The sequence below is a fragment of the Desmodus rotundus genome, chromosome 3 (genome assembly GCF_022682495.2).
Source record: "Desmodus rotundus isolate HL8 chromosome 3, HLdesRot8A.1, whole genome shotgun sequence".
NCBI classification, from domain to species: Eukaryota; Metazoa; Chordata; class Mammalia; order Chiroptera; family Phyllostomidae; genus Desmodus; species Desmodus rotundus.
Window position 1 is genome coordinate 40614281 of NC_071389.1, and position 25351 is coordinate 40639631.

The 25351-nt window shown below is 40.9% G+C and overlaps 1 protein-coding gene across 6 annotated transcripts in view; it reads left to right on the plus strand.

Moving 5' to 3' along the window:
• The window catches only part of FGGY (FGGY carbohydrate kinase domain containing), a 383752-nt gene that overhangs the window by 52456 nt on the left and 305945 nt on the right, over nucleotides 1–25351 (plus strand). For all 6 annotated transcript variants that reach the window (XM_024571119.3, XM_045204327.3, XM_045204325.2 and 3 more), the window contains exon 5: nucleotides 13069–13157. In XM_024571119.3, the coding sequence (XP_024426887.2) occupies nucleotides 13069–13157 (89 nt within the window). The remainder of the gene's footprint in view (nucleotides 1–13068; nucleotides 13158–25351) is intronic.

Here is a 25351-nt window from a genome sequence, read left to right on the forward strand (position 1 = left end):
CCGCAGTACAATCTAACAAAATTGTTTCAAATGAAGTTAAAGACAACTAAGCACTATTAGAGCCATTGTATGGAAAAAACTAAAATTTTTTGGCCAACTCAGTAGATCACCGCTTCCCTACTCTGTTACTGCTGGTGATGCTGGAACAGAAACTTGGGTTTTCTAATTCTAGGAAATGGATTTGAAAAGGACATGGAAAAGTTAGCTGGTCAAACCTCAGCCTTTTGCAGACAAGTTCCCCCCGTCTACTCTACAGATGAAACCTCTGGGCAGAGAGAGCTAGTGCTCACAGTTTACGTTTCAAACCCCAGATAACATATTTGTCTGGCGTAACTTTTAAAGATAAATATGAACTCTAGAATAAAAAGTTATCAAAGTTATCTTAAGTTAGGTTCAGCATTAAAGACTCATGCTTGAGACTGTGTGAGATCTAAGATTTGTACCTGAGATGTGCAAATTCCAGCCCATTCCTGTTTGGTCTATGATCCAGCACTTCATTTATATTTTATTTTATTTTTTATTGATTTTAAAGAGAGGAAGAGAGAGAGAGTCTGTGTGTGAGAGAGAAAGAGAGAAACATCGATTTGTTGTTCCACTTACGTATGCATTCATTGGCTCATTCTTGTACGTGCCTGACTGGGGATGGAACCCACAACCAGGGCGTGTTGGGACAAACACTCTGACCAACTGAGCTACCCAGCCAGGACTGTGATCCAGCACTTCAGAGTTACCTTTTAGAGAGCTGGCCTCTTTCTCTCCTTTGCATTCACCTTAAATGTTTACAGTTTGAAAAATAAATAAATTATTCAACTAGTTCCTTACCTCTTCTGAACCCGGGGGTCCTGGAAGTTCTCCTGTAGCCAAGACCTCACTCCAGACTTCTCTCTGTGCATCAAGCTATGGCCAGCCTGCTGTTTGAATGATAAAAATGATTCAGGGATCGCCGTAAAAGCCCATGTCTCTCTGAATCCTTCCTGTATGGATAGGCTATGGATTAGGTAAAGGTTGTGAGCAACCTCAGTCATAAAAGAAAGTATGGTCCCAACTCTGCAGCCCCATCAATTCTTATACCTACACACCCTCTCAAAAAGTCGCTTTTGTCTGACTTCCAGGCTTTGCAAACCCAATCATCAAATGCCTTTTGGCTCAGAAAGGGAAGACCTGGGGTGTTCAGAGGGAATTGGTGAGGTGCCTGAGTGAGCAGCTGTGCTCTCCCTGGCCCCTGTCTCTTATGAGGGCTTTGCTGACGGATCTGAACTGTGGCACAGACAGACATTTTCTCCCAGGAATGGTACATGGATAGTGTTTTGGAGCTTGCCTGAGTAAAGCAAAGCAAGCAATTAGGAAATAAAATCATTTTTCCAATTAATTATGCTTCATATTATTAATAGTAAGAATTTCATTTTCCCTAGTATTGTTTTTATTATTAGGACTTCATCACTGATTAGTGAAAATTACTGTTCATGGACTAGCACTAGGCCATGGTCTGGCATTTGGGAGCAAGTGGCCTGCATGACCCTGAAGTTTTCCTTCAGTGCTGGCATTCTGTGAACCTAGGATGGATGAGAAGACAACCAGACCCAAGTGAAGCCTACTGCAGTTGTCTTGGCCCAAGGCCTTGTGGTCTGGCTTTGGCTGGGGGTCAGAGCCAAGCCTGTGGACCTGAGAAAGAGAGTGAATCACTATGCAGGCATTTATCGAGCACCTCCCATGTCCTGGGAAGGAGCAACTGGACAGTGGTGAAGGAGTATTGATTGGGTTTGGAGTTCCAGTGGTCAGGGCTTTACCCCAGGCTTTTCACTTACTATCTGTATGATATCGGGCATTTCACTTCACTCACGGGCCTTAGCTTCCTGTCTATAAAATGGTATCGATGAGCATTTTGTGTCAGGAGATATTTGGTAAGGTATAGAGTGCTGGTGGGAGTGATGTACGTTCAGATGATGATGATGGCAGAAGGTGACTTTTGGAAAGAAGATTAGTGAGGCCCATTTTTCATACTTCTCTCTAGATGCAGTTAAGAAAGCCAAGAGTGAAGGGAAATGAAATTCGCATTGCTCTTTACCAACAACTTGGGGAGCAGGTGTTATTTCTGTTGGAGCAGGCGGGAACAGGCTGGGGGAGGTTCCCTTCACGCAGCTAGTGAGTGGGAGAGTGGGGCATGTAACTCAAACATTATTGGAACCTGTGCTCTTCCCACAACAGTTCATAGGCCAGGGGTTAGGGGGAGTGGGGGAATCAGGGAGAGAGTAAATCCATTCGCAGAGTTTCCAAGCAAATGTTTCCAGAGAGGTTTCACTTACACTATTATTACTAAGTTATGGGGTGTTGTCTTTAGCAGCAAACATTCTCAGGATGATGACTTTAAGAATGGGCATATGTTTTAGAAATGGTCTAAAAACAGTGTGGTGCTAATGAGTTCCTACCAGAGTTGATCAGGGACATTCATTCATTCAACAAGCGGGTATTGGAACTTTATTTTATTCTAGGTACTTTTTAACTGCTGGGAAAAGAGCAATAAATAAAATAGAGTCCCTGTCCTCAAGCTACTTATATTCTAGAAGAGGGACAGAAATAAAGTCACAGTGTAATGTTACCGGAATGGAAATTTAGGTCACTCTCAGGAGAGGAGTCTGGAGGAGGTGCTATGTCGGCTGGGGGCTGAAGGATGGAGTCAAGTTAGCTAAGCACTCTGGTGAGCTGGCTGCTTGCAAAAGGCAGGCTGGGAGGATGGAAGAGCCTGGGGAGAGGTCTGGCTATCAGAGGAAACAAGAACTCAGTGGGGGTTATACAGTATGTATAAGTGCTGCAAATACAGTGTGGTGAGAGCCTAGACTGGGAAAGAGCAGTTCAATGAGTCAGTCAAAAACCACCTTTTGTGTCCCTGTTGTGTATTCAGTACTACTCATACCAGAATTTCCTCTCTGGACATCATGGGATGGAGCCAGTTCATGTTAGCCACAGTCAGACCAAACACAGAAGCCATCTGCCACACCTTTTCTGACTCTCCCATCTCAAGGACCTGGACCTGCAAAGTCACTGAAGATGAGCTCCCAGTGCTCTTGGAGCTGCAGTGTCCTCCCTGGGCCGAAGGAGAAGCTCTCCTCATTTCAGTCATCTCAGAGCCAGGCTAGACAGTGCCCCAGAGAGTGCAGCAGTGAATTAACCCCTATTGCCCAGGAGAGTGGGACTGAACTCCAGGGAGGGCTCTGTCCACCTCTGCTTTGGTGGGCGTGTGACTCAGAAGCGATGACATCAGCCATGACTTCATTCACCCAGAGGAGAGACAGTGTGCTGACCTAGTGGGGCTCTGGCTCCTGCCCTTCCTTCTCCATGTTTTGCCTCAACGGGGACATTGTCTTGGTCTTGCTGTTGTTTTCCATACATATTTTTTATTTTAAATAGTTTCTGTCTTCCTTTTTCTTTCTCATTTTGTTTATTTCTCATGTTAAACCTATTCTTCTTTTCATCCCATTCCCTTTCTCTTATTGTCCATCTTTTGCTTTTGCCTTAAATTTCATCTCCTTCCTCTTCTTCTTCTTAATCTTTCTTGTTACATTTTCATTCTTGCTCATCTTCCCTTTTGCCTCCATTTTTTTCTTCCTTTCTTTCCCTATACTGGTTCTCCTGCCTTTTACCTTTCTCCCCTCCAGATGGCTCACTGTGTTGCTGTGCTAACCTTCCTAAAATTGGATTCAGAACTCAGCCCCTGCTCAGGACTGATGGTGGCTGCCTTCTCTTCTGACTTGAGTGTCTAATCCCAATCCAGAATGACCTCTTGCACTTCAGCACACATTTCTCAGGCTGCCCTTTTCCATGGCCAGGGATGCAGCTGATGCTTCTTCCTATACTTTTGCTCAGGTGGTTGCCCTGGCTTGGACTGTTCTCCATTCCATCTTTCCTAGTCTGTGCCTTCCCTCCACACCCAGGTCAGACGCTACCTCCTCAGTAATGCCTGTCCTCTACCTCCTGCCCATGGAAGTGTCTTTCTTTCATAACCAGGCAGAATTCTTAGTTTATAAATGAAATAGTTTAGAACTTGAGTTATTCTGTACTATTTATACATTCCTGCCGAGTGCTTCACATGCACAGACTCTGCTTTACCTATCCAGTACGCAACCTGCGAATCAGGGCCAGCACATTCCTGCCTCTCATGGCCCACCCTCATACCTAGCACACATCTGGCTGCAAGCCAGGGTTGATAGACGAATTCTTGCACGGTCAATAAATATTTCATTTAAGACGTAGTTGTTTCATGTTAAGTCTAGGGATACAGATGAAAAGTTATAGTCCTTCCCTAAAAAGAGCTAAGAGTCTAGTAGGGGAGATGGGCAGGCCCCATACAATATGAGAAGAGGAAGGATGTGGAGGAAACTAACATTTACTGGAGATGTGCCAAGATGGGCACATTAACATGTACAACCTCATTCCATGGAACCCTACTAACAATATGAAGAGTTAAATATTGCTATAAATGAGCTAAGTGAGACCATAGATGTTAGATGTTAGACTACTGACCAGCACAACTAACAAGTAGGAGAACTGAGGTTTGAACTAAGGTGTATCAGTCTCCAAAGCCCCTGCTCCTTCCTGAAGTGGGAAACAGGAGGTGGAACTGACATTCTAACTACTAATTAGAACAGTCGTTTAAGTAGTGCTTATTATGTGCCAGATGTTCTAAATAAACACTTCATATATGTTTGCTCATTTGTTCCCTCAACAACTCTATGGTGTATTGTTCTATAATTGTTATGGGACAAGGAAATTGAAGTAAAAAGTAGTCAAGTAGTTTTACCAAGGCCATGCACCTATGAGGTAGTAGAGCAAGGATATTCACCCTTGGAGTTCGGCTCTGGAGAAGAGGCAGCAGGATGTGCAAAGTCACCTGGGTGTGGAGCAGCATCTTGCGTTGCCAAAACTGCCATTGCAGGAGTCCGTTTGGACAGTCAGGGACTGTGGGGCTGCTGATGGGTGAGGGCGTTGACATGTAAGGATAAAGAGGAAGCCCGGAGCCAGGTCATAATAATCGTATAGTGTTCAGTGTCCTACACAAGGACCCTTCACGGATTATGCAAGTACCCAGAAGGGGTGTTTTCTGTGAGTTTGGATTGTTAGTCCACCATTAGGAAGAGTTTATGAAGTTTTGATCTTCTGCAGTTTGAGTAGGGAAGACACTTCAGCTGTGGCCCTTGTCTCTGCCCTGTAGGAATTGAACAGTGGTATAAATGAACAAGGAAAGATATATGTACCAAATTAGCCCTAAAGAAATTCTGTAGTGGAACTGTAAAGTGCACCCATTCTTTATGGGCTGGGGATAAGTAAAGTTTGGGTTGAAGGACATTTGGGGAAGAGAGAGGAGAGGGCATCGTTGTGAGCCAGCCTGAACGTGACACCAGGCTGTCCTCAGATGTCCCAGAGCATTCGGCATTTGATGGAGCGCCTTTCCTGCTGCAGCCCCCTCTCAGTGGCACTTGGCAGCCATTCAGCATGGTGCTGCACTGACCCAGGACTCCAAGCCAGGAAGTGAATGAATCCATTTCCCAATTAAAATGAAACTTCTCCAAAGGACCTGCTCACCCTGAGAAGAGAAATTTATCTTCTGGCAGTCTGGCTTGGCTAGAATATGTCTGTGCTCCTAAGATAGACTGTGAAAAGCCATTACTTGAATGAGAAAAGAGAAACTGGGACAGTTCTTATTCACAACCTCATTTATTTATCCATTCATTTCTTATTTCCATTTCCACAAACTTCTATTTAACTTATACATCTCTGCCCATTCATTTATTTACTCATTCAGCTAATGTTATTCATCATCTATATATCACATACAATGCTAGGCCCTATGAATATATATAGAGAAAAGAACACACAGTCCCTGCCTCTTAGGAGCTTTCAGTCTAGTGAGGGAGACAGGCACATGCACAGGTGTTGGGAAGTGCCATGGTTGGGATATTCACCGAGTACCTTGGGGGCATTGCATAGAGGCACCTAACTTGGGAATCTGGGAAGATTTTATGGTGTGGGTAACACTTGAGTTGTGTCCTAAATGATGAGTACATGTTGGCCAGGGAGGGTGTCTCAGATAGAGTGCACTATGAATAAAAATACAATGGTGAGAAAAAGCACAGTGGATGTGGGTGATGTAGTGTAGTATCTCTTAATGATCAGAGATGAAGCTGGAGAGTAAGACATGGATCGTATGTGTCATGTTAATGAATTTGATCTTTCACTCCAGAGGTAGTAGAAAACTGAAGGGTACAAAGTGTACGAGATTGAAAGCTCCCTGTAAGTGCGGACTGTGTCTGTTTTTTACTCTTTTTTTTTTTTTTTTAGCATTGAGCATAGTGCCTGATATGTAGAGGATATGGAATCAATACTTAGTGAATTAATTAATGAGTTTACATTTTACATGGCTATTGTATTCTAATTGGCTGTGTATAGGATACATGGGGGTGAGGAGATGGGAACCACTTTATGAATTAATTGGGAGTTTAAATTACGGTGATTGGATGTAAGGAATGGGAGAGAAGTATAGATGACTCCTTAGATAACTGGATCAACTGACACAGAAGATCAAGGAGGTGGAAACGTTTTGGGGAAGATAACCTATTTCATCTCGGGTGTGTTGAGTTGGAGGTGCAGTGAGACATCCAGGAGGCATGTATCAGAGTAGAGTGTGAATGGGAGTTTGAGATTGGACATGTTATTCAGCGTGCAGCTGGTTAGAATTATGCGGGTATTTGAGATTGCCCAGCATGTGAACAGTGAGAAGAGTGGACGAGGGAAGAACTCTGGTAGCGTCCACATTTAAAGGGCGACTGAGGAAAGGAGCTCAAGAAGGAGACAGACAAGCACTGAGAAGGGTGTGAAGGGATCCAGGAGAATGAGGTATTAAGACCTCCTCAGCTTTCCACTTCTCCAACTCTTCTACATTTTTCATGTTTTTTCCAAGACCTTACATCCCAAAGCCTCCTCTTCATATTATGATCCCCTCCCTTCCTCTCTATTTCCCTCCTTCCTTCCCTTCCATAGACAGTACCACCCACAAGAAATTGGGTGATCTAGGTCACCATGATCCTCCTTTTCTCTTGGCACTTCTGCATTTTGTTACGCTTTGGGGAGGTGGACACCTGAACTAGCACTGGGCCGATCCACAGAGCTCTGCCTTTCAGTCTGTCCTTCCACTTCTGTGTGTGTAACCTTGAGGCCGTCATGGTGTGATTTCTTCCTGGATTTTAGTTTCTTACCGTGCAAGAGGAGGTTTATAATTTCTTGCCCTCCCTGCCTTAAAGAAGTATACAGATCAGATGAGATCATGCATGTTGAAGTGCTTTGAAAATATGAAGCTCTGTAGCAGTAATTAGAGTGAAACTCATTGACTTACCAGGCCCTCTACATTATTTCATGTAATTCTCACAATATCTCTTTGAGGTAGAGGCTAGTAATAATGGCATTTGAGGAAACTGGAGCTTAAGAAATTAATTTACTTAAAGCTACACAGCTGCGAAGTGGTGAGGACAGTAATCAAACTCAGGTCCGCCTGACTCCAGAGTTCTTAGAGCCTACATACCGAAGCCTTGTTTTCCTAATGCATGTGGTGGTATCACATTCCTGGGCAAAGTCAGCTATGCTGAATATGATCAGCTCATGTAGATGATAACATTTTTATGGTTGGGAAGTAGCTCCAGCGTGGATTATGAATTTGTTTCTGTACCACAGTAGTGCTCCAGGGGAGGTGGTGCTGGGCAGGAGGATGCGTATATAAATGCATTTCTTGAAAATTAAAGAATTTAAATTATACAGTGGAACTATTGTATTTTACAAGTAAATGCTATGAAGTTATAGTTAATCCTCCTCTAATAGGGGTAATCTTATCTTGTTTCAGTTTTTTGTTTCTTGGGTGCCATTTTCCCCAGTAACGTAGATATTTCTTTTACTTGACCTTTTGGCTTCAGCTCAAATCTCTTCCCTATGAAGCCTTTACTAGCTACCTGACCCCAAAGCCCTTTCTCTTCTCTGAACCCTGTCTGAGATTAGTCATTAGAGGCAGCTATCTGACCACACTCAAAATATTGTGACAAAGTTAGGAGGCTGACTCACCAAACCTTGGTATTGGGCTCATTACATTATTGTCATACATCATCTTAAATTAATTGCCTTTTCCTTTGTGCACACCTTTTTCCAGCTCCATTTGAACTTCAAAGAATTTGACTTTAAATTTCTTTATACTTCTTGAACTTTTTGTGTGTGTGTGTTTTTTTTTTTTTTCCCCATGAGTCAGCTTGCTTTTTTACCCTTCAGGAGTTTGTCATTCTGAGGTGGATTTAGGCACATGAATGTATAATTAGGATATAGCAAAGGATGGAGGGTTCACTGAAAAGGTGATAATTGAGCTGGATTTGAATCAGTGGTAGAAAAGTTTGATCGTGGGAGAAGATGGGAAAGTCAGTCCAAATAGACGCATTAGCCTCAGTAGAGACATGGGAACATAAAAACGTGTAATGCATTTGGGGAAGTGAGAGAAATGAGGTGAGAGCAGGATGGAGGGATCTAGGAGGGATGGTGGGCGATGAGTCCAGAAGAATTAATAAAAATAAAGGCCAACTTGGAGCCAGGTTGTTAAGTGTCCTGAGAACCATGCCAATGAGATAAAATATGATTTTAGGCCATGGGGAACTGTCAAACCATTTTCTACAAAGAAGCATAATGATCAGTTTTAAGTTTTTAGAAAGATGCCTCTAGTAGTACAGACCTCTCAGTGTATGTCTCTAGATGCCTGTCTGACTTGCAGTATGTCCAGTGTTAGATCTTTTTCTCTGTGGTTGGGAGTTTGAAACTCAATTGTTTCATTCATTCTGGGAAGGTTCTGGTTGGGGAATATGACCCACTTTGTCTTTCGAGCGTCATTTTTCTTTTAAGAGTGACATTTGAGGATTAAGTTTCTTCCTGATACATCTTTCCTCTCTGGACCATCAGCTTGTGCCCTAATTTGGAGTCTTGAATGCAGAATGAGGATAAGGTTTGGCCTTTTTGTGGGTCGTTGTGCAGGAAAACAACACTGAGTGAGCGTTTGGAATGTTCAGGCAGGATCATTTACTGGGTGGGGAATTAGAGAACTCTGTTTCCTCCCTTTTCTTCACTGCCCACAGCAGATATTCCAGATAGAATCTCTTTACAATTAATAACAAAATACATGGATGACCCTTTTAGAACTGGGCATCCCTGCTTTCTCTTGCTGCTCCCTGACCCTGGTGTCTCCCCACATGCATTGCAGTATCTGCTTCATTTTTCACACAAGTTCCCTCAGTGTCTAGAAGCCAAGGGAGACCTTCCCCGCCTCCTTGGACTCCACAGTGAGAGGGGAGGGGAGAAAGCCCCATCTCCCTGCCCTGAGGCTGGGGTGGCTGCTGCCTGGCCTTGAATCTTGGATCTGCTCTTCTGCCTCCACCCTCTGCTGAGACCTGCAGCTGTGTGCGCTTTGAGTAGTGCCTCCTCCCAAGAAATGCTGTAGTTTTATGAAGTAATACATGATTTTTAAAAAAAAAAAAAGAAGTAAAGAGTTCCTTTGGTTGCTTTCAAGCCTGGGGGATTGCTTGCTCAAAGGATTTTTATTGGAATGCAGAAGTCTCATTGCCAAGTCACACACCCCAAATCATGGCTGATGTCTTTTTTTTCTTCAAAAGACTCGTTTTTGTTAGTTGCTTGGTAACTGGGGTATAGACTTAACCCGTTCGGCACAGAGATCTCCTAGTTCAAACTGGATTTGGCCATGTATGATGAGTTACAACTGAAGTGGCGCGTGTGAGGACTTGCTCCACGCTCTTTCCAACCTGTCCGCCATTTGTGCAGGGGGCTGCTATTAGGTGCAGAGACGTTGAGTGAGTTTCACAGGATTGAAAGTGAAATCTCTGAAATTAAAAAAAAAATGTAGAAAATGTGTTTGGGAAGGGGTTTTCTTTTCTTATTCTTTTTTTTAAAAAAATTCTTTTTCTTCTTTGTTTTGTTTTTCTTCTGTAAAGAATAGCAACAGCTTCCTTCATGACCCGTCCAACAGCCAAAACCCTCCGCTCTGACAGATTTGGGGGCTTCAGGCTGGGGGTGTCTGTGGAGGAGGGGGAGGAAGGAACACTGACTTTAGAGCTGGCAGCTCCGTGTGACATGGGGCTAAGTGCTTGTCATCCAAACCACAGTTTCTCTATACTCTGTATTTGACTACTGTATATCGCCTACACACCTCTGAACCGCTCTGAGGGTCGGATGAGAGGAGGCACGTGGAAGCACTATTATAAGCTGTGGCGGAATGTGAGAGGGCAGTCACTGTGTCTTGATGGAGGCCCAGTAGTCACAAGGATAGAATTAATTCAGTAAGATTGAAGCCATTGGCTGGGACTGAACTGTCTGGGGAAGGGGAGAGATGGAGAGATTTTCCCCACAGAACTAGATTAAAAATTTGTCCAAGGGGGCTAACGTGTCCCTGGCCAGTCTGTCATTTGATGACAAAGCACTTGTGAATTAGGTGGCGCAACGTGAGAATGTCACGGGATCCTCACAGGTAGTCTGTCGGCCTCTTGAAGTAAGGGGATCAAGCTTCCGGAGACATTCCTTCTCATCCTTTCTCCCTTCCCTTTGCTGGCTAACCTCTAGCCTGCTTTTGTAGAGAAAGCAGAACTATTGCTGTCTTCTTCTCCTAGACAATGTGCATTCTGGAGCATACCTCATACTTCTAATACAATGTTTCTGGTTTCTCAGCTTGTGGAGAGATTGAACTGGGGTCCCTGGCTTTGATCAATGGTGCTGGTGTGGTCCCAAGGAGAAATGACACTCCTGGCTGCCTTGTGCCTCCTACCTCAGTGTGTATCTTTTTGGCAAGAGGTCTGAAGTTCTCTTTGAGACATTCTGCTTGGGTGCCGTGGTCCACGGTGGCTGTCTGCATGGCCACGTGCTGAAAGCTCTCATTCTGTAAGGTCTTTAATGACCCTCTGCAAGATCTAACAGAAGCAGTTGTTTTCTGAGTTTAGGAAGCTTGTTCAGCTCTGGCTTGAAGCGCTGGTTGTTGCTGCATTGGTTTTAGTGGTTCATTTCTGGTGACTGACCTTGGGTTTCTGGAGCCCTTAGGAGGAGGCACCACTTTCTTTTTCTCCCTGAGAACCAATCACTGAAATCACAAAGCATGTGGAAAGAGATTTTTTGGATTACCCAGAAGGCATACTGTTAGTGTCACTAGTTTGACTCACATACTAGTTTCAAAGGCTCCCATTTTTTATTGTGGCCTGTTACTGTATAAAGATGGTACTGGTTCATAGCTGTGTTGAGCATATTTAGTCACCTTTAAGTTTTGCTTTGTTTAACATTAACACGTGTGGGTGTTCAAAGAGAAGTTAAGCCCTTTCTAGATATAAGTTCTCATCCAAATGCTTTAGGAATTTAAACAAACAACAACAACGTTTGTTTAAAATGAACTGTTTACATCAGAACCCTTTTGATGTAATACTTAGTTTCTTTGCTATGTGTAGATGTCTGTGTTCATATAGTTGCGATAGGGAAGGAGGAAATAGGAAGAACTCAGAATTTGGGGGCAAATGTAGATCAAGTGCATTGTATGTCTGTAAGTTAGACGTAGTAACACTCAGGACTTTTGTATTGCTCTAAGGATGTAACGCACGTGGAAGCCCTTCATAAGCTCCGAAGCCCTCCTCACATGAGAGATTGGAAGGGGAAACTGAGCAGTTCGGTTGTTCAACAACATTTATTGAGTGCCTGCTATGTGTCACCCTCAGGCAGACACTGGAATATGTCTCTTGTGAACTTCTGAATTATTACCCTTAGGGTCCCAAAGATACCCTCTTGCTTATGATACATTCCTTGTCATTGTAGTTTCCTGGGGAGGGGATAATTGAAACCAAGACATGGACAGTTGCCTGGGTAGCAGGAAACCTTTTTTGTTATCGCTTCTAGTCTGCTTCACTCTTTCTTCTCTTTGTGAAGTTCTGCTTCTCCAGGTATAGAAAATCTCTTCTCCTCACTTCACAGTTTCCAAGTTTATCTCACCTCCAGTTTCATTCATAGGCAGAAGTTAAATGACTCCATTTGGATCCTGATTCTAAATTCCTAGGAGAAGAGATTTGATGGGCTCAGGTCACATGTCCATTCTGGTCCAGTGAAGGGAAAGGAGTCATGTAGTTTCTACCTCACAACTAAGGATCCAGCCCTGTGTAGGGGAAGGAGAGGGTCAGTCATGGGATATCATGGTACATAAACAGACAAGGTCCTTGACCTCACAGCTTACTATCCAGCAGGAAAGAAAGACATTCACCACATGAGTGACAGCCAGACCTAACCTGAGTAGCGTAATCTGGAAGGCCAGCCCAGGGGAGGATGGATAGGGTTAACCAAAGGGGGCAGGGTGACGTGGACCCTGGGAGGGAACAGGGTGGAGGGTGAGGAATGAATGTTCCGGGTAGGGTCGGCAGAGGAAAGAAAAAGCCCAGTGGCAGGAAAAGTTCTGACCACTTTGGCACTGTGGAAGAAACATGTTTTTAAAAACTTACAGTAATAACTTGATTACGTGCCATTCTCTTTGACTTAGATTGGAAGTTCTTTGAGGGCAGGAATCATATTTCCTATTGCCTTTGGAACCAGTTGGTGTGGGGAGAATTTTACATGGGCAGGGCATGTTCTGTTTCATGCATTAGTTTCTTAGTGCATTTTTTCCCCAGCTTACAGCTGTTCAGCTTTGAAATCTTAAATGTCTTGAAGCTTATCCTCTGGTCCTTCGCTGGGAAGATGGATTGCATACCTCCCCAGAGTGTGCTTCTTATACCCCTCCAGGTTGGCAAAGGGAGAGAAAAGGGAAATTATAGTCATTTTTGCAAGGATCAATAATTGTCAATATTTCTTTCTTATGTAGGCGCCACTTTTACATCATCCTCTCTCTCAACCCCTGAACAGATGTTTTATCAGGCATTATTGGCTATGTTTTTGTTTTGAAAATTTTGAGACATCATTGAAAGAGGAGAGGGGTAGAGAAAACAGACCATAATTGATTCTAATATATATTTAATTTGGCAGAACTTGAGAGAGACTTGCTGGGATAAGGCGGGGCATTTCTTTGATCTCCCGGACTTCTTATCATGGAAGGCAACAGGTGTCACAGCACGGTATGTTAATTACAAGTTCGATTTTATTTGCGCTCATCCATTCTCGGGTATCTGTATATGTATTACTTTCTTAACTCGCTTTGACTGGACGCACTGTTTGTACATCTGCATGCGATTTTGCATACTTGAAACATCTTGAATCCATCTTCCACCTTCATTGCACATGCCCAAGCACCGTTCCTATGAGGCCCAGAATGTGGTATCCAAGGTGAAGACCATTCACTGAAATTGGACACATTTGAAAGAGACACGGACAGTCCATCATGAGATGTGACTGTTTTTCCAAAGGCACTTTTTGCATAATGAGTAAAAGGACAATGTATTTTTTGGCCCCTAAAATTAAGGGCTTTTTAAAAAGAATTTTATTTTTCAATTACAGTTGACATAGAATATTATATTAATTTTATGTGTGTAACATAGTTATTAGACATTTATATCACCTAGGACGTGATCGCCCCGCTAAGTCTAATACCCATCTGTCACCATGCACAGTTATTCTGATATTATTGACTGTGTTTCCTGTGCTGTACTTTACATCCCTGTGTCTATTTTTGTAACTGCCAGTTTGCACGTCTCAATCCCTTCACCTTCTTCACCCATAAGAGATATGTATATTTTTTAAGGAAGCTGGATGGGTGTGTTATGAACCTATTTTGCCTTTTATGTTAATGTACCTGAATTATTGCAGAAGGTAGAGATATATATGTTGGAAGTCAACAATAATTTTAAATAAATTATGAATGTTATACATAATTATGTGCTACATGGCTGAGACAATTTAAAAAATACTCAGAACGAAATTGTGGCTGCTGTAATTAAGAGTGGCTGTGTGCATGGAGATATATATATATATATATATATATATATATATGTGTATATATATATATATATATATATATATATATATATATGGGTAGGCTTGACATGAAATCTCAAACTATGCACATCACTTGTCATTCTGATCTCAGATTTCAGAGGATGCACAAGGGGGTAGCAACAGGGTGGGGAGGGGTCTTCTCATCTTGAGAGTGAGTTAGAGTCTGTATTGAACAACTCTGTGAGGAAGAGGGTCAGTTCCCAGAGGGCAGATAAACCTGTATCAATATATATATGTGCCGAGGGAGGTGTTATATCTTAAAGTCAGCTCATTCAGAAAGGACTAAATCTTCCCCATTTTCCTTTTTATTTAAACTCAAGGGGAGCTGGGGATAGGAGCACCATTCTCCCTGTGCTCTATCTATCTCATTTTGTTTGGTTTGGACTTTGTCTTACACAGAGTTGATAAGAATGTGGTAGTTCAGCAGCAGGGGCTTTCAGAAAGGAGATAGAAGAAGACGTGTTTCGCAATCACATCATTTTTCATGTGGATTATCCTCCCCTCCCACCAAGGAAACGATTATTAGTCTGGGGTCTCGGGGTAGTGGGGAGCCACATGCATGTACAAATGGCTTCAGTAAACTTCAGGTACTCATCCCTCTCTGGGGGAGAAAGCTCTGGAGGTGTGGTCTGAACTTGACCCCAGAATGTACAATTAGTCACTGTTACACTGTTATCACCAATGGGGAGGCCAGGGTGTGGGTGAAAATCTCATCTTGGGCATTCCTTTTTTGGTGTGAAATTAATTGTCTGAAGTGATTTCTGGAAGGACCTTTCTGTAGGGTTTTTTTTTTAACCTTTGTGCAGTAGTGAAAGAAAGAAATATTTTAATTATTTTAGCCAAGTGGACCTATTTAGTCAAAGCAGCTGTGATAGTGTGAGTGTCGGCAGTACCTCATTGGCCTGAAAACCTCGAGGACTCAATTTACTACAGAGGGAGGAAGACCTTGCTTTCCTTCTGTTTTCTTTTTTGGTGTGTGTGTGTGTGTGTGTGTGTTATTGAACCCAGGGCTCTCAGTGCTCCCTGTTTCTTTCTGATGGTACTGGATAGTCTACACCCCATTTCCTGGTGTCTCATACCTGCGAAGTCGGATAGATTTAAATGCGGCGGCATGCAGTCACAATGTGACTTCCTGTCCTCAATTCTGACACACAAGACTTGTGTGATTTTGGGAATGTCTTTTCCTTCTTTGAATCTCTCTTTATCTGTAAGATGGGGATCATGATGCCTATTTTGTCAGCTTCTTTGGACAGTCCTATTAAACCAATTTTTCTAAACTATCCTGATTATAGGAATTAGTTGAATCATTTATTCAAAGCACAGCTACCCAGGGCTTCCAAGTTTGAGACTATGGAATCAGAATCTTCATGGGGTACCTGGGAATTTTATGTTGAGCAAGTGCTCCAGGTGGTGGTAGTTTTGCCCAACAGACTATACATGAAAGTAATATGGGACTTCCAGTCCCTTTCAGCAACTGGAAGGATTTTAAAAGGTTTAATGACTTTGGTGAATTTAAAAATGGAGAGCTTCTGTTGACCTATCAGAGCATGCTGGGGAGCTTCTAGCGCTGCTCATGACAATCTCAAACCCTGAGGAAGCATAAAGTTTAATGCGCAGAAGGGATTTATTGGCTGTCCAGTTATCCCTGCCGTTTTTTAAAATTGGCTTTGACACTCATGACTCATTCTATTTTTATTAGTACAAATTTGCAATCCTCCTCTTTGTGCCCCTTGCCCTGTACTTGCGTACTTGCTATTACCTTCAAAGGCCTCCCCTTCTGGTTCCTTGTCTTCTGGAGACCTTGGACGGAGCACTGAGTTCTTCTTGCAAAAGTGGTTGCCCTCTCCCTGGCACACCTATCTCTTACATCTGTCTCTCTCCCCTGTTGTTTTCTGAGCCTCCAATTCTTTCTCCCTTCTCAGTGTCAACCTGCGCGATGAGGGTGAAACCAGTAACCCTCTGAACTTTCTCGATTGTATACTTGGATAATGGCAGCACCCACTCCATGGGTTTAGTGTACAGACTGAGTGAGGTAGCAGGAAAACTTCCAATGCAGGGCTGAGAAAATTTTGGAAGGAATTAGCTATTTTATTTTGTTCCCTTTTCCTACCAATTTTGGCAGGAGTCTTTGCATTAAGTTTCTGGCATAGTGGAAAGAGGGAACCCTTGTAGTCAGACTGACCTGGGTTTAGTGTCTTTGCTGTGTCTTGGGGGCAGGAATCTGGAGCAGATCACTTGCTCCCCCAGTCCCTGCCTGCCCCTTCCCTGAGCCTCAGGTCCTCTGGACATCCGTTTGGGGTTATTGAGGGTTTTAGCGATACTGTGAATAAAAGGTGTAGCACATAATATTTAAAGAATGCATGGTCCTTTTAGTGAAAATCTCCATTGTCCTTTCTTTAAGAATAAGGAAGATGAAAGAGGCTCTGAAATTAAATGTGCCAATGCTAAAAAATAAAAAAAAACAAAAACAAGAAAACTCTGGGCAGTAGAACATGAACTTGGCATCCTCTAGGCCAAGGAGAGATTCAGGTTTGGTGTTTATTTGGCTCTTATTATGATTGTTTTGGGAGGCTTTGAGGAAATGAGTGCCAAAAAGGCTAGAAGAGGGTGTTTTTATTATTCTAGTGGAGTTAAGGCTGAAAAATAATTGGATTTCACCTTGTCTTAAAGCTTTCAGACTTGTTTTTGGCAGTGACAGTAGGTAAGAAGGTCCCCCTCGTCTTATCTGTTTTTCTCCCCTCACCTCCCTTTCGTTATTATTCTCATCCTTCAAAGTATGGCAGCCACTCTTATTTATCTGAATCACTGAGAAAATCGCCACCTGGCTTATGAATAATTTGTAATTTAGCTCCATTCTTTTTTATTAAAAATAATTATTGCTATTTTTGTTAATAATGGTAATTATCATTTATTGTGTGCATTTTCTTCATCTGTAATGGGCGTATTATGAAATGTGAACACATTTACCCTGGAAACCATCGGTTAAAGCAGGTGGTAGTGTTACCATTCTGCAGTGCAAGAACTGAAGTTGAATGTTTTAGTAATTATCCATCTTCTAGTTGTTGAGTGGGCAACTGTCCAGAGTTTTGGTAACATGAGAAATGGGAAGTCAGAAATTTGAATAATAAAATTTTGTATAATCAGACAAAAACATAAGTCCTGGCTCTAAGGAAATTTGAAGTGCTTAGTAATAAGATAAAAACAGTGATAAATTTTTAAAAAAAATCACAGTGGAGTAAAAATACTAAAAGAATAACTAAGATGATGCCAAGAGCTTCATAGAAACTATTGCGTTATTCATAATTCCTAATAGGTTTGTCTCCAGGCTTCCTAGTAGCCAAAGCAAGGATTAGAACATAATTAGGATGAACAGAGTGAACAGATAAGAACCTGATTGCTGTTCAAGAGAGAGAGAACTTTTTCTAACACTGGGGCCTGAGAGAAATTTCATGTAGATTACCAAGGGTTGAAGACATTTTATAAATTATTTAAAAGTGTGTCCTATTAAATTCAATTATAATTTCAAGTAGTCTTTTTGTTTTAAAACAGTTTTAGGTTTACAGAAAAAGTATGAAGGCAGTACAAGAGAGTTTCCGTATACCCGCTCCCCAATTTCCCCTATTATTAACATCTTAATTTAGCGTGGTACATTTGTCACAACTGATGAACAAATATTGATATGTTATCATTAGCTAAATTCCATATTTTATTCACATTTCTTTAGTTTTCTCTGAATGCCTTTTTCTGTTTCAGGAGTCTATCCAGGATACCATATACATTTAGTCATGTCTGCTTAGCTGTGGCAATTTCTCAGCTTTCTTTGTTTTTGGTGTCCATGACAGTGTGGAGGAGTTCTGGTCATGAATGTTGTAGCGTGTGCCTCTGGGGATTCGGCTGATGTTTTCCTCATGATAAGACTTATGTAGCATGTTTTTTGGAGGAAGACCATTCTCTGATGAGTATCATTCTCATATCACATCAAGGGTCTATGCTATTAATATGACTTGTTGATGTTGACCTTGATCACTTGGCTGAGGTACTGATCAGGTGTCTCCTCTGGAAAGTTGCTCTTCTTCCCCATCTGTATACTACTCTTTGGAAGGAAGTTGTTCTGCACAGCCCACATTTAAAGAGTAGGGAGTTATGCTTCACCTCCTTGGAGGCAGAGTATCTATGTACATTATTTTGAATTATTCTATATGAGAGATTTGTCTGTTTTCAAATCATTTACTTTTTATTGCTTTGGACTAAAAGAAATTGATGACCAAGTTCCTCATGTACAAGAGACACTTTGATAAGTTTTCTTTAGAAGTTACATGTTAGAATTTCTGAGATGTTTTTATGGCATATGGGAAATCAGGGCTGAATTTCTACAATCTCAGTTTTATTTTTCCTCATATTTCTTTCTATGATATATTTATTTTCCCTTTCTTCTTTACCCACTGTAGTGTACAATTCTGTGTAACTTGTCAGTACTCTGTCTTCTATGTTAATGAGGTGAATTTATTGGTTTTAGAAACCGTACTCCCTTTTAAAATGGCAATTGTTTTCCTTATTTGCATGGCTCTCTATGTTTTGAGTTTAAAAGGGATATTATTTTATTATTATTTTCCTAGTGGTTATTTGATGACCTGTCAGGAGAAGATTATGAGCAGATTATTAGTCCAGGTCTGTAGTCATTTTCCAAATATAATCTCCAGGATTTCAAAAATAAGTATCATGATTTATACTCTTATTCTACTGTTTCTTATTTTTTGTTGTATATTTGTACTATTTATTTTTTACTTAATATATGATTGTTTTTCCATCTCAATAAATATTTTCTGAAAATATATTTTTGATACCTGTATAATGTTCTATCCTATGTAAGTATATGTATCAATTTTGCCAAGATATTAGTCTTAAAATAGTATCTTACTTTAATTTCCTTTTTTTGATTATTAAATGCAATTTTTCTTTTATTCATCAACCACCTATTTTGTCAATATAGTATTACATATGTCAACTATCTAGTTATGTTAATTACTAATATTTTTATTGGTTTGCTTAAATATTGGTGAGATCTCATTTTTTTGTTGTTGTTTTAGTATTTTCCCCAGGTGTTTTGAAAAAAATTTAAATCTACAGAAAAGTTGTGAGAATGGTGTATTGAACACCATATCTTTCACCTACATTTATTAATTATTGACATTATATTTGTGCTCTCAAGTGGTCTGTCTATCCCTGACATGCATATGTGTTTATTTGCTGAACCATTTGTAAATGAATTGTAGACATTACATATTTCCTTATTAAATTTTGCAATATGATCGATCACCCAAGTGTATGACATTCTCCTATATGGCTAGAGTGCCATTATCACACTTAGGGCAATGAATATTAATCCTCATTATTTAAACTCCCAACAGATACCGCTGTTGTTAAGGGTTTAAAGTGCCACTCACTTTTCCTAGCCGTTGGGGTCCTGACTGATGGAGACTATATACAAAGCATATTAGCTTAATGAAAAATGAAAAACTACCTCATTATTTTAGAAAATATTCTTTAGCCTCTAATGTATAGGACTTCTGATATACTGGATGGATGATATAGCTCAGAAGTGAGGCAAAATCAGCGTGTTTAGGTATGCGTGTACATGTACGGAGGAAGAAAGTCCAGATATGTCAGTGAAGGAGGGGCCTTGATGTTGTTACAGGTATTGTTATCTTTAACACAGTGATCCTTAAAAGTGGCTTCATATCTTCCAGTCTCTCAATGATCACATGAATTTCCCTTACCTCCTTGGAGAAAATCCAGCAAGGGGAAGGGGTGCAAAGTCAGCTATACTTCTTCTGCGTGGAGAGAGCAAGTGGGTGGCAGTCTGATCCTCTGTGGACTGAGGTACTAGCATGGGGAGAAAACGAAGATACTTCCACTCTAATAGCTGCCGCTGGTGACATGTCTGCAATCCACACCCTTCTCAGTGCTTGGCCTCCTGATTGCCTTTCTCAGGTGCCTTTCTGAAATAAGACTTGATTTTTTTTTTTTAAAAAAAGCAGCTTTGTTGAGATATAATTCACATATTGTACAATTTACCCATTTAAAGTATACAGTTTAATGGTTTTGATATATTGCATTATTAATTTTTACAAATTGTAAAATATATATATAGCATAAGATTTTCCGTTTTAACCATCGTTAAATATACAATTCAGTGACAATTAGTGGGTTGGTTAAAAAGTTCATTTGGTTTTTTCCATGCAATGGCTCTGGTAGTGCTTAGCTGTCTTTAACTTCATTTGAAACAATTTTGTTAGATTGTATTGTGATAGCTGTCATATCAGTGTGCATTTAAAAAAACTTATCAAAATTGGTGAATTTTTTCTGTGGCCATTTTAATATTGAAGATGAAGAAAATAAGCGACATTTTTGGCACATTATGCTTTATTATTTCAAGAAAGGTAAAATCACAACTGAAACACAAAAGAAGATTTGTGCAGTGTTCGGAGAAGGTTCTGTGACTGATCGAATGTATCAAAAGTGGTTTGTGAAGTTTCATGCTGGAGATTTCTTGAAGGATGATGCTCCACAGTCAAGTAGAGCAGTTGAAGTTGATAGCGATCAAATCGAGACATTAATTGAGAACAACCAACATTATACCACATGGGAGATAACCGACATATTCAAAATATCCAAATCAATAAAGTTATTGGTGAAAATCAAAAATGTGTCATATTTTACAGACTTTTTGGTCAACCCAATACATTCATGGTGTTGAACAGCCATTACCACTTATTCTTAACTTAAACTTATTCTTAACCCCAAACAGAAACTCTATAACCATTAAGTAATACGTCTTCATTCCTCCCTTCCCCCAGCCCCTGTGAACCTCTAATTTAAAATATTTATTACCATTAATTATATAGTTCACTCTATGGATTTGCCTATTTTCGATACTTCATATACATAGAGTCATATAGTATTTGTTCTTTGATATCTGGTTGATCTGACTTAGCATAATATTTTCAAGATTCATTGGTGTTGTTGCATCTGTCGATGTTGCCTTCCTTTTTGTGGCTGAGTAATCTTCCACTGTGTTCACACGCTGCATTTTGCTTCTCCATTCTTCTGTTGATGGACTCATGATGGGTACTTGGGTTGTTTCTTCCTTTTGGCTATTGTGAATGATGCTGCAATGAACATTGATTTATAAGTATTTGTTTGAATCATCTCTGCTGCCAGTTCTCTTAGGTCTGTGTGTAGGAGTAGAATTGCTTGGTCATATGGCAGATGGATGTTTGGCATTCTGAGGAACCACCAAACTTTTCCACAGTGGCTGTGTAATTGTACATTCCCACCAGCAATGTGTGAAGGTTCCATTTCCCCCATATCGTTGCCAGCACTTTTTTTCTCTTTCTTTAAAAAAAGTTATAGCCATCCTTGTAGTTAGTTGTAAAGTAGACTGTCAGTGTTGTTTAGGACTTGATATTTTGATGTTAGAAATCTAGTGAATGAAAATAAAATTGATCAGCTTTAGATGATCACAAAGGTAACACTTTTTGGCCAGACCTTGGTTGAACTTGATGAGGCATTCTGAGGAACCGTAGAATGTAGTGGGGATCAGTAGTGGGGATCAAAATGGGAGTCAGAGAGTTCTGGGGGGGAAATCAGTTATTCCTAGTGTACTTTATGTTAAAGTTACTGATTTGCATTGTTTTGTAGTTGTACTGAAGGATGATTTCTCAGAACAATGATACAAAACAGTTCTAGGTTCTAGGAAGAATGATATTGTTATCCCCTCACATCTTCTTGGGTTTTTTTTTTTTTTTTTTAGCATATTTAATAGTGCTGAGAAGTAGCTTACAAAATTAGGTGTCCTTTACCTTTATTTTGGGGGAAAAAAGAGTACTTTCACTCTCTATAGAAGAAATATGTTCCTGTGTCTTCACTGATGAATAATTGAAATAATAGAAAATGCGGAATAACAGAAGCTTAACCTCTTAAAGGTTCGCTCTCTCTGCACATACTAGATATATAGAGTCTAAGGCTACTCTGATGGTCCTATGAAGTCATCAAGGACCCTGGTTCTTCTGACATTTTTATTTCACCATCTATAGCCCTGATTTCCATTCTCAAGTTTACTTCATGGTCCAGGATGGTTGCGGGAGTCTGTTATCAAGTCCACATTTCATGGTGCAGGAAGAAGGAAGGTGGGAAATGCCAAAAAAAAAAGGATGTACTGTGCCCCCGAGTCAGCCTTCTTTAAACAGCCTCCATAGAGCACCTGCATAATACTTCTGCTTGCATATCATTGGCCAGCATTTAGGTTTATGGTCCTACCCCACTGGAATGGAAACTGGGTAAAATATGCTTTTAGCTGGATATGTTGCCATCTGAATACACTCGGGTTGCTCTTACTGCTGAAGAACAAAGGGAGAATTAATATTGGGGAGGTAAAAAAAAATTCTCAGTAAGTTACATTCACTAATATTCCAGAAACTAATTTATTATCCTTCTATGATAGTGACAAGGAGGAGGGGGGAGGTTATAGGGGAGGTTGCATATAGTTTGAAGCAATTGTGGCTCACAATTTCCATCAATCATTCACTCACTCATTCACTTATTCCCGGCATGTATACATGTATTGACAGGGCACCTAGAAGGTATCCTACATCTAATCTAGCAGTAATTATCTACACATTTATTTAACTGTTCAAATCCATATGAGGACTCTTGCTAGTTTTTAGCTCAAAGTTTTGCCAGTCCACTTATTGCCTGGGAGAATTTGGGCAAGTCATTCTGTTCCTCTTAATTCCAATTTCCTGTTGTGGTTGAAGGAGGGCAAAAACTATGTGGGTCTGCTCTATGGAGAAAATGAAGCATCGTGGCTAAAACCTCTAACTGGCTTTTGCTACATAGCAGTGCACAGGAAGCTCTACTTCCATTGATCTTTCCCTTCAGTATTTTTTTTTTGTAATTTTTAAATTTTAAGGTGAATCTACATTCTGTGAAACAGCTTGTGAGTGGGCTCTTAAGGACAGGCCTTTCAGAAACCAAATAACCTGATTGACAACCATTCTCCCTTGTTTGGGGTTTTGTCTTGGCTTCCTGGGGATATGGTCAGGGTTCAGAGAATCATTGACTGAGAGTATCACCAAAGGCCTTAGAGCTATTTTGGGTGTGAAGAAATGAGCAGGTGCCAGGAGAGCACAGACCGATTAGGAGTCAGAGATTAAAAGTCTTGGGGGGCAGGAGAAAATGGAATACTCTGGGCCAGTCAGGGGCAGGCGGGGAACAGGTCATTACGGTCCTGGCTTCTCATCCATGCCCATGAGAAGCTTCAGAATCAAGGCACAGATTCTCCATGACTGGGAGTCCTCCAGCTGTGCTGCACTAAAGCTTAGCTGTCTGATCATGGACTCTCCCTCTTTATCCTCTGCATTGAGGCAAACTCTGGGGAAGGTTGAGGTTTCTTCTTTCGCTTTGTAGCAGTAAAACAAATCTGGATAGAAAAGGTTAAGAAGAACCCCTATCTCTGTCCTTCGGGACAAAGGGGGATAAAAATGCGTGTCCCCAGGTGGTTATGATGTATATACCGTTAGTTGAGAATCACTGGTCTGAATTTGCTTGCTTTCTGTAATTTTAAGGTGATCTCTGTACACAGCAGAGATGTTTTTTTTGGTCTCTGCTGTGTACATCTAGGCATAAATCGTGTGTGCCTGAAAGACGATAGTATGATTGTAAGTTTCCAACGGAGCAGCAATATAGCTTTTCCTTTACTTAACAATTTTCTCTGAGACCTTGAATCACTTCTAGAATTCAATCCCACTTGCTCTTTCAGTATGGTAAAGTAGAATGATCTCTAAATATGATTCCTTATTTACAGACAGTGTGATGGTATATTGTCTGCGAAAAATATCCTGAAACTGTAAAGGTGCTAAAAGAAAGTTAGGGAAACCTCATCGTCTGGGTACCATAACTGAATCCCAGACAGGTTTCACTCTTAGGGTGGAACTAATGGGTAGAGTAGGAGTTAGATTTAAGGAGGACATCCCCACATTGTTTAGAGGTTCTTTCTCTGACCTGAGAAGGCCTCCCTCAGTCTTTGTGGAGTGTCAAATTAGTTTCCTATCCAGGTTGGCTGACTTTGTTGGTAAAGCTGTGGTGAACTTGGTGGGGTTTCTGAATATGATATACTTGTGTGATTATGGGTAGCCTCCAAGCTTCAGCCAGTCTGCTTAAAGGTGTCAGTAATCAGTCTTGGGACCCATGATACTGTAAGGGCTACGAGGGGGTGGAGTTCAGATGCGTAAGGTGGTGTGGTTTGAAACTTGGAAGATGTGTCTGGTCCAACCAGGTAACCCTTGGCCCTGAACTCTCAGTTTCTTCATCTGTAGAATTTGGTAGTTGGATTAGATGATCCTTTATCCCCTCCCAGGACTAAAGTTTTGAGTCTGTCAGATGTAATTGGGTTGACCAAAGTCTCCTTTTGGATACTTTCTTAAAACTCATACCTTTGAAAAAGTACTGCTAAAGTCTAACCTTACAATTCCACCCTTTGGTATACAATTTAGTGTTGAAATGCTATACCCTTTTCTTCTTTTATTTTGCTCTTCTTTATTTCTATTTACTTTTTAAAAAACATACTTTTTATTCCCTTGTTTTCTTCATTTTTCTTTCTTCCTCTTTTCTAAACTATTGTCAAGGGCCTTTGAAGAGAATTCTTAAATGTTATTAAGAAATTGCAGTCAGGGAGCCCTTTGTTCCAAGTCATTTAGAAGATTGCTTTTCCTTTTTGTTAAATGCAAAAAATTGTCAACCTGTGTCCTTAAAATGTGCCCAAAACCGCATTCACCAATAAAAAATGTCAGCCCTCATTATTGTCTAGATATTGTTCTTTTCAAAAGCTGAGTACTCTCCCCAGCCTTTCCAAACAGTCTTCAGTTCATTCATCTTCTGGTTTCGTTACATTTTGAACCTCTCTGGGTCTATATAGGGTGGCAGCCTGTCTTTTAAAAATTAATGAGTTCCAAATGCCATTCAAACTTATTTCCGCCCTCAACCTCCCGCTCCCTTCTCCAGTCCTGCCTGTTAGAGTCTTATGTTCTGTATAAATATTGAGCTGGAGATAGTTTCTAAAGAAGTGTTTGGACTTTTAATTAACACTGACAGCCTGTCTGCTTGGGATTTTGCTCTGCTGTCTCTATGGAAAAGTCAGGCAGGTCAGTATGGAGAGGGGAGGGAGGCTGTGCAGTGGATATGTTCCTGGCGGCTGGCCCTAGAGACACCGAACTCTGCGCCAACCATGAAGTCATTTTGAATTTAAGGAGTCTTGCTA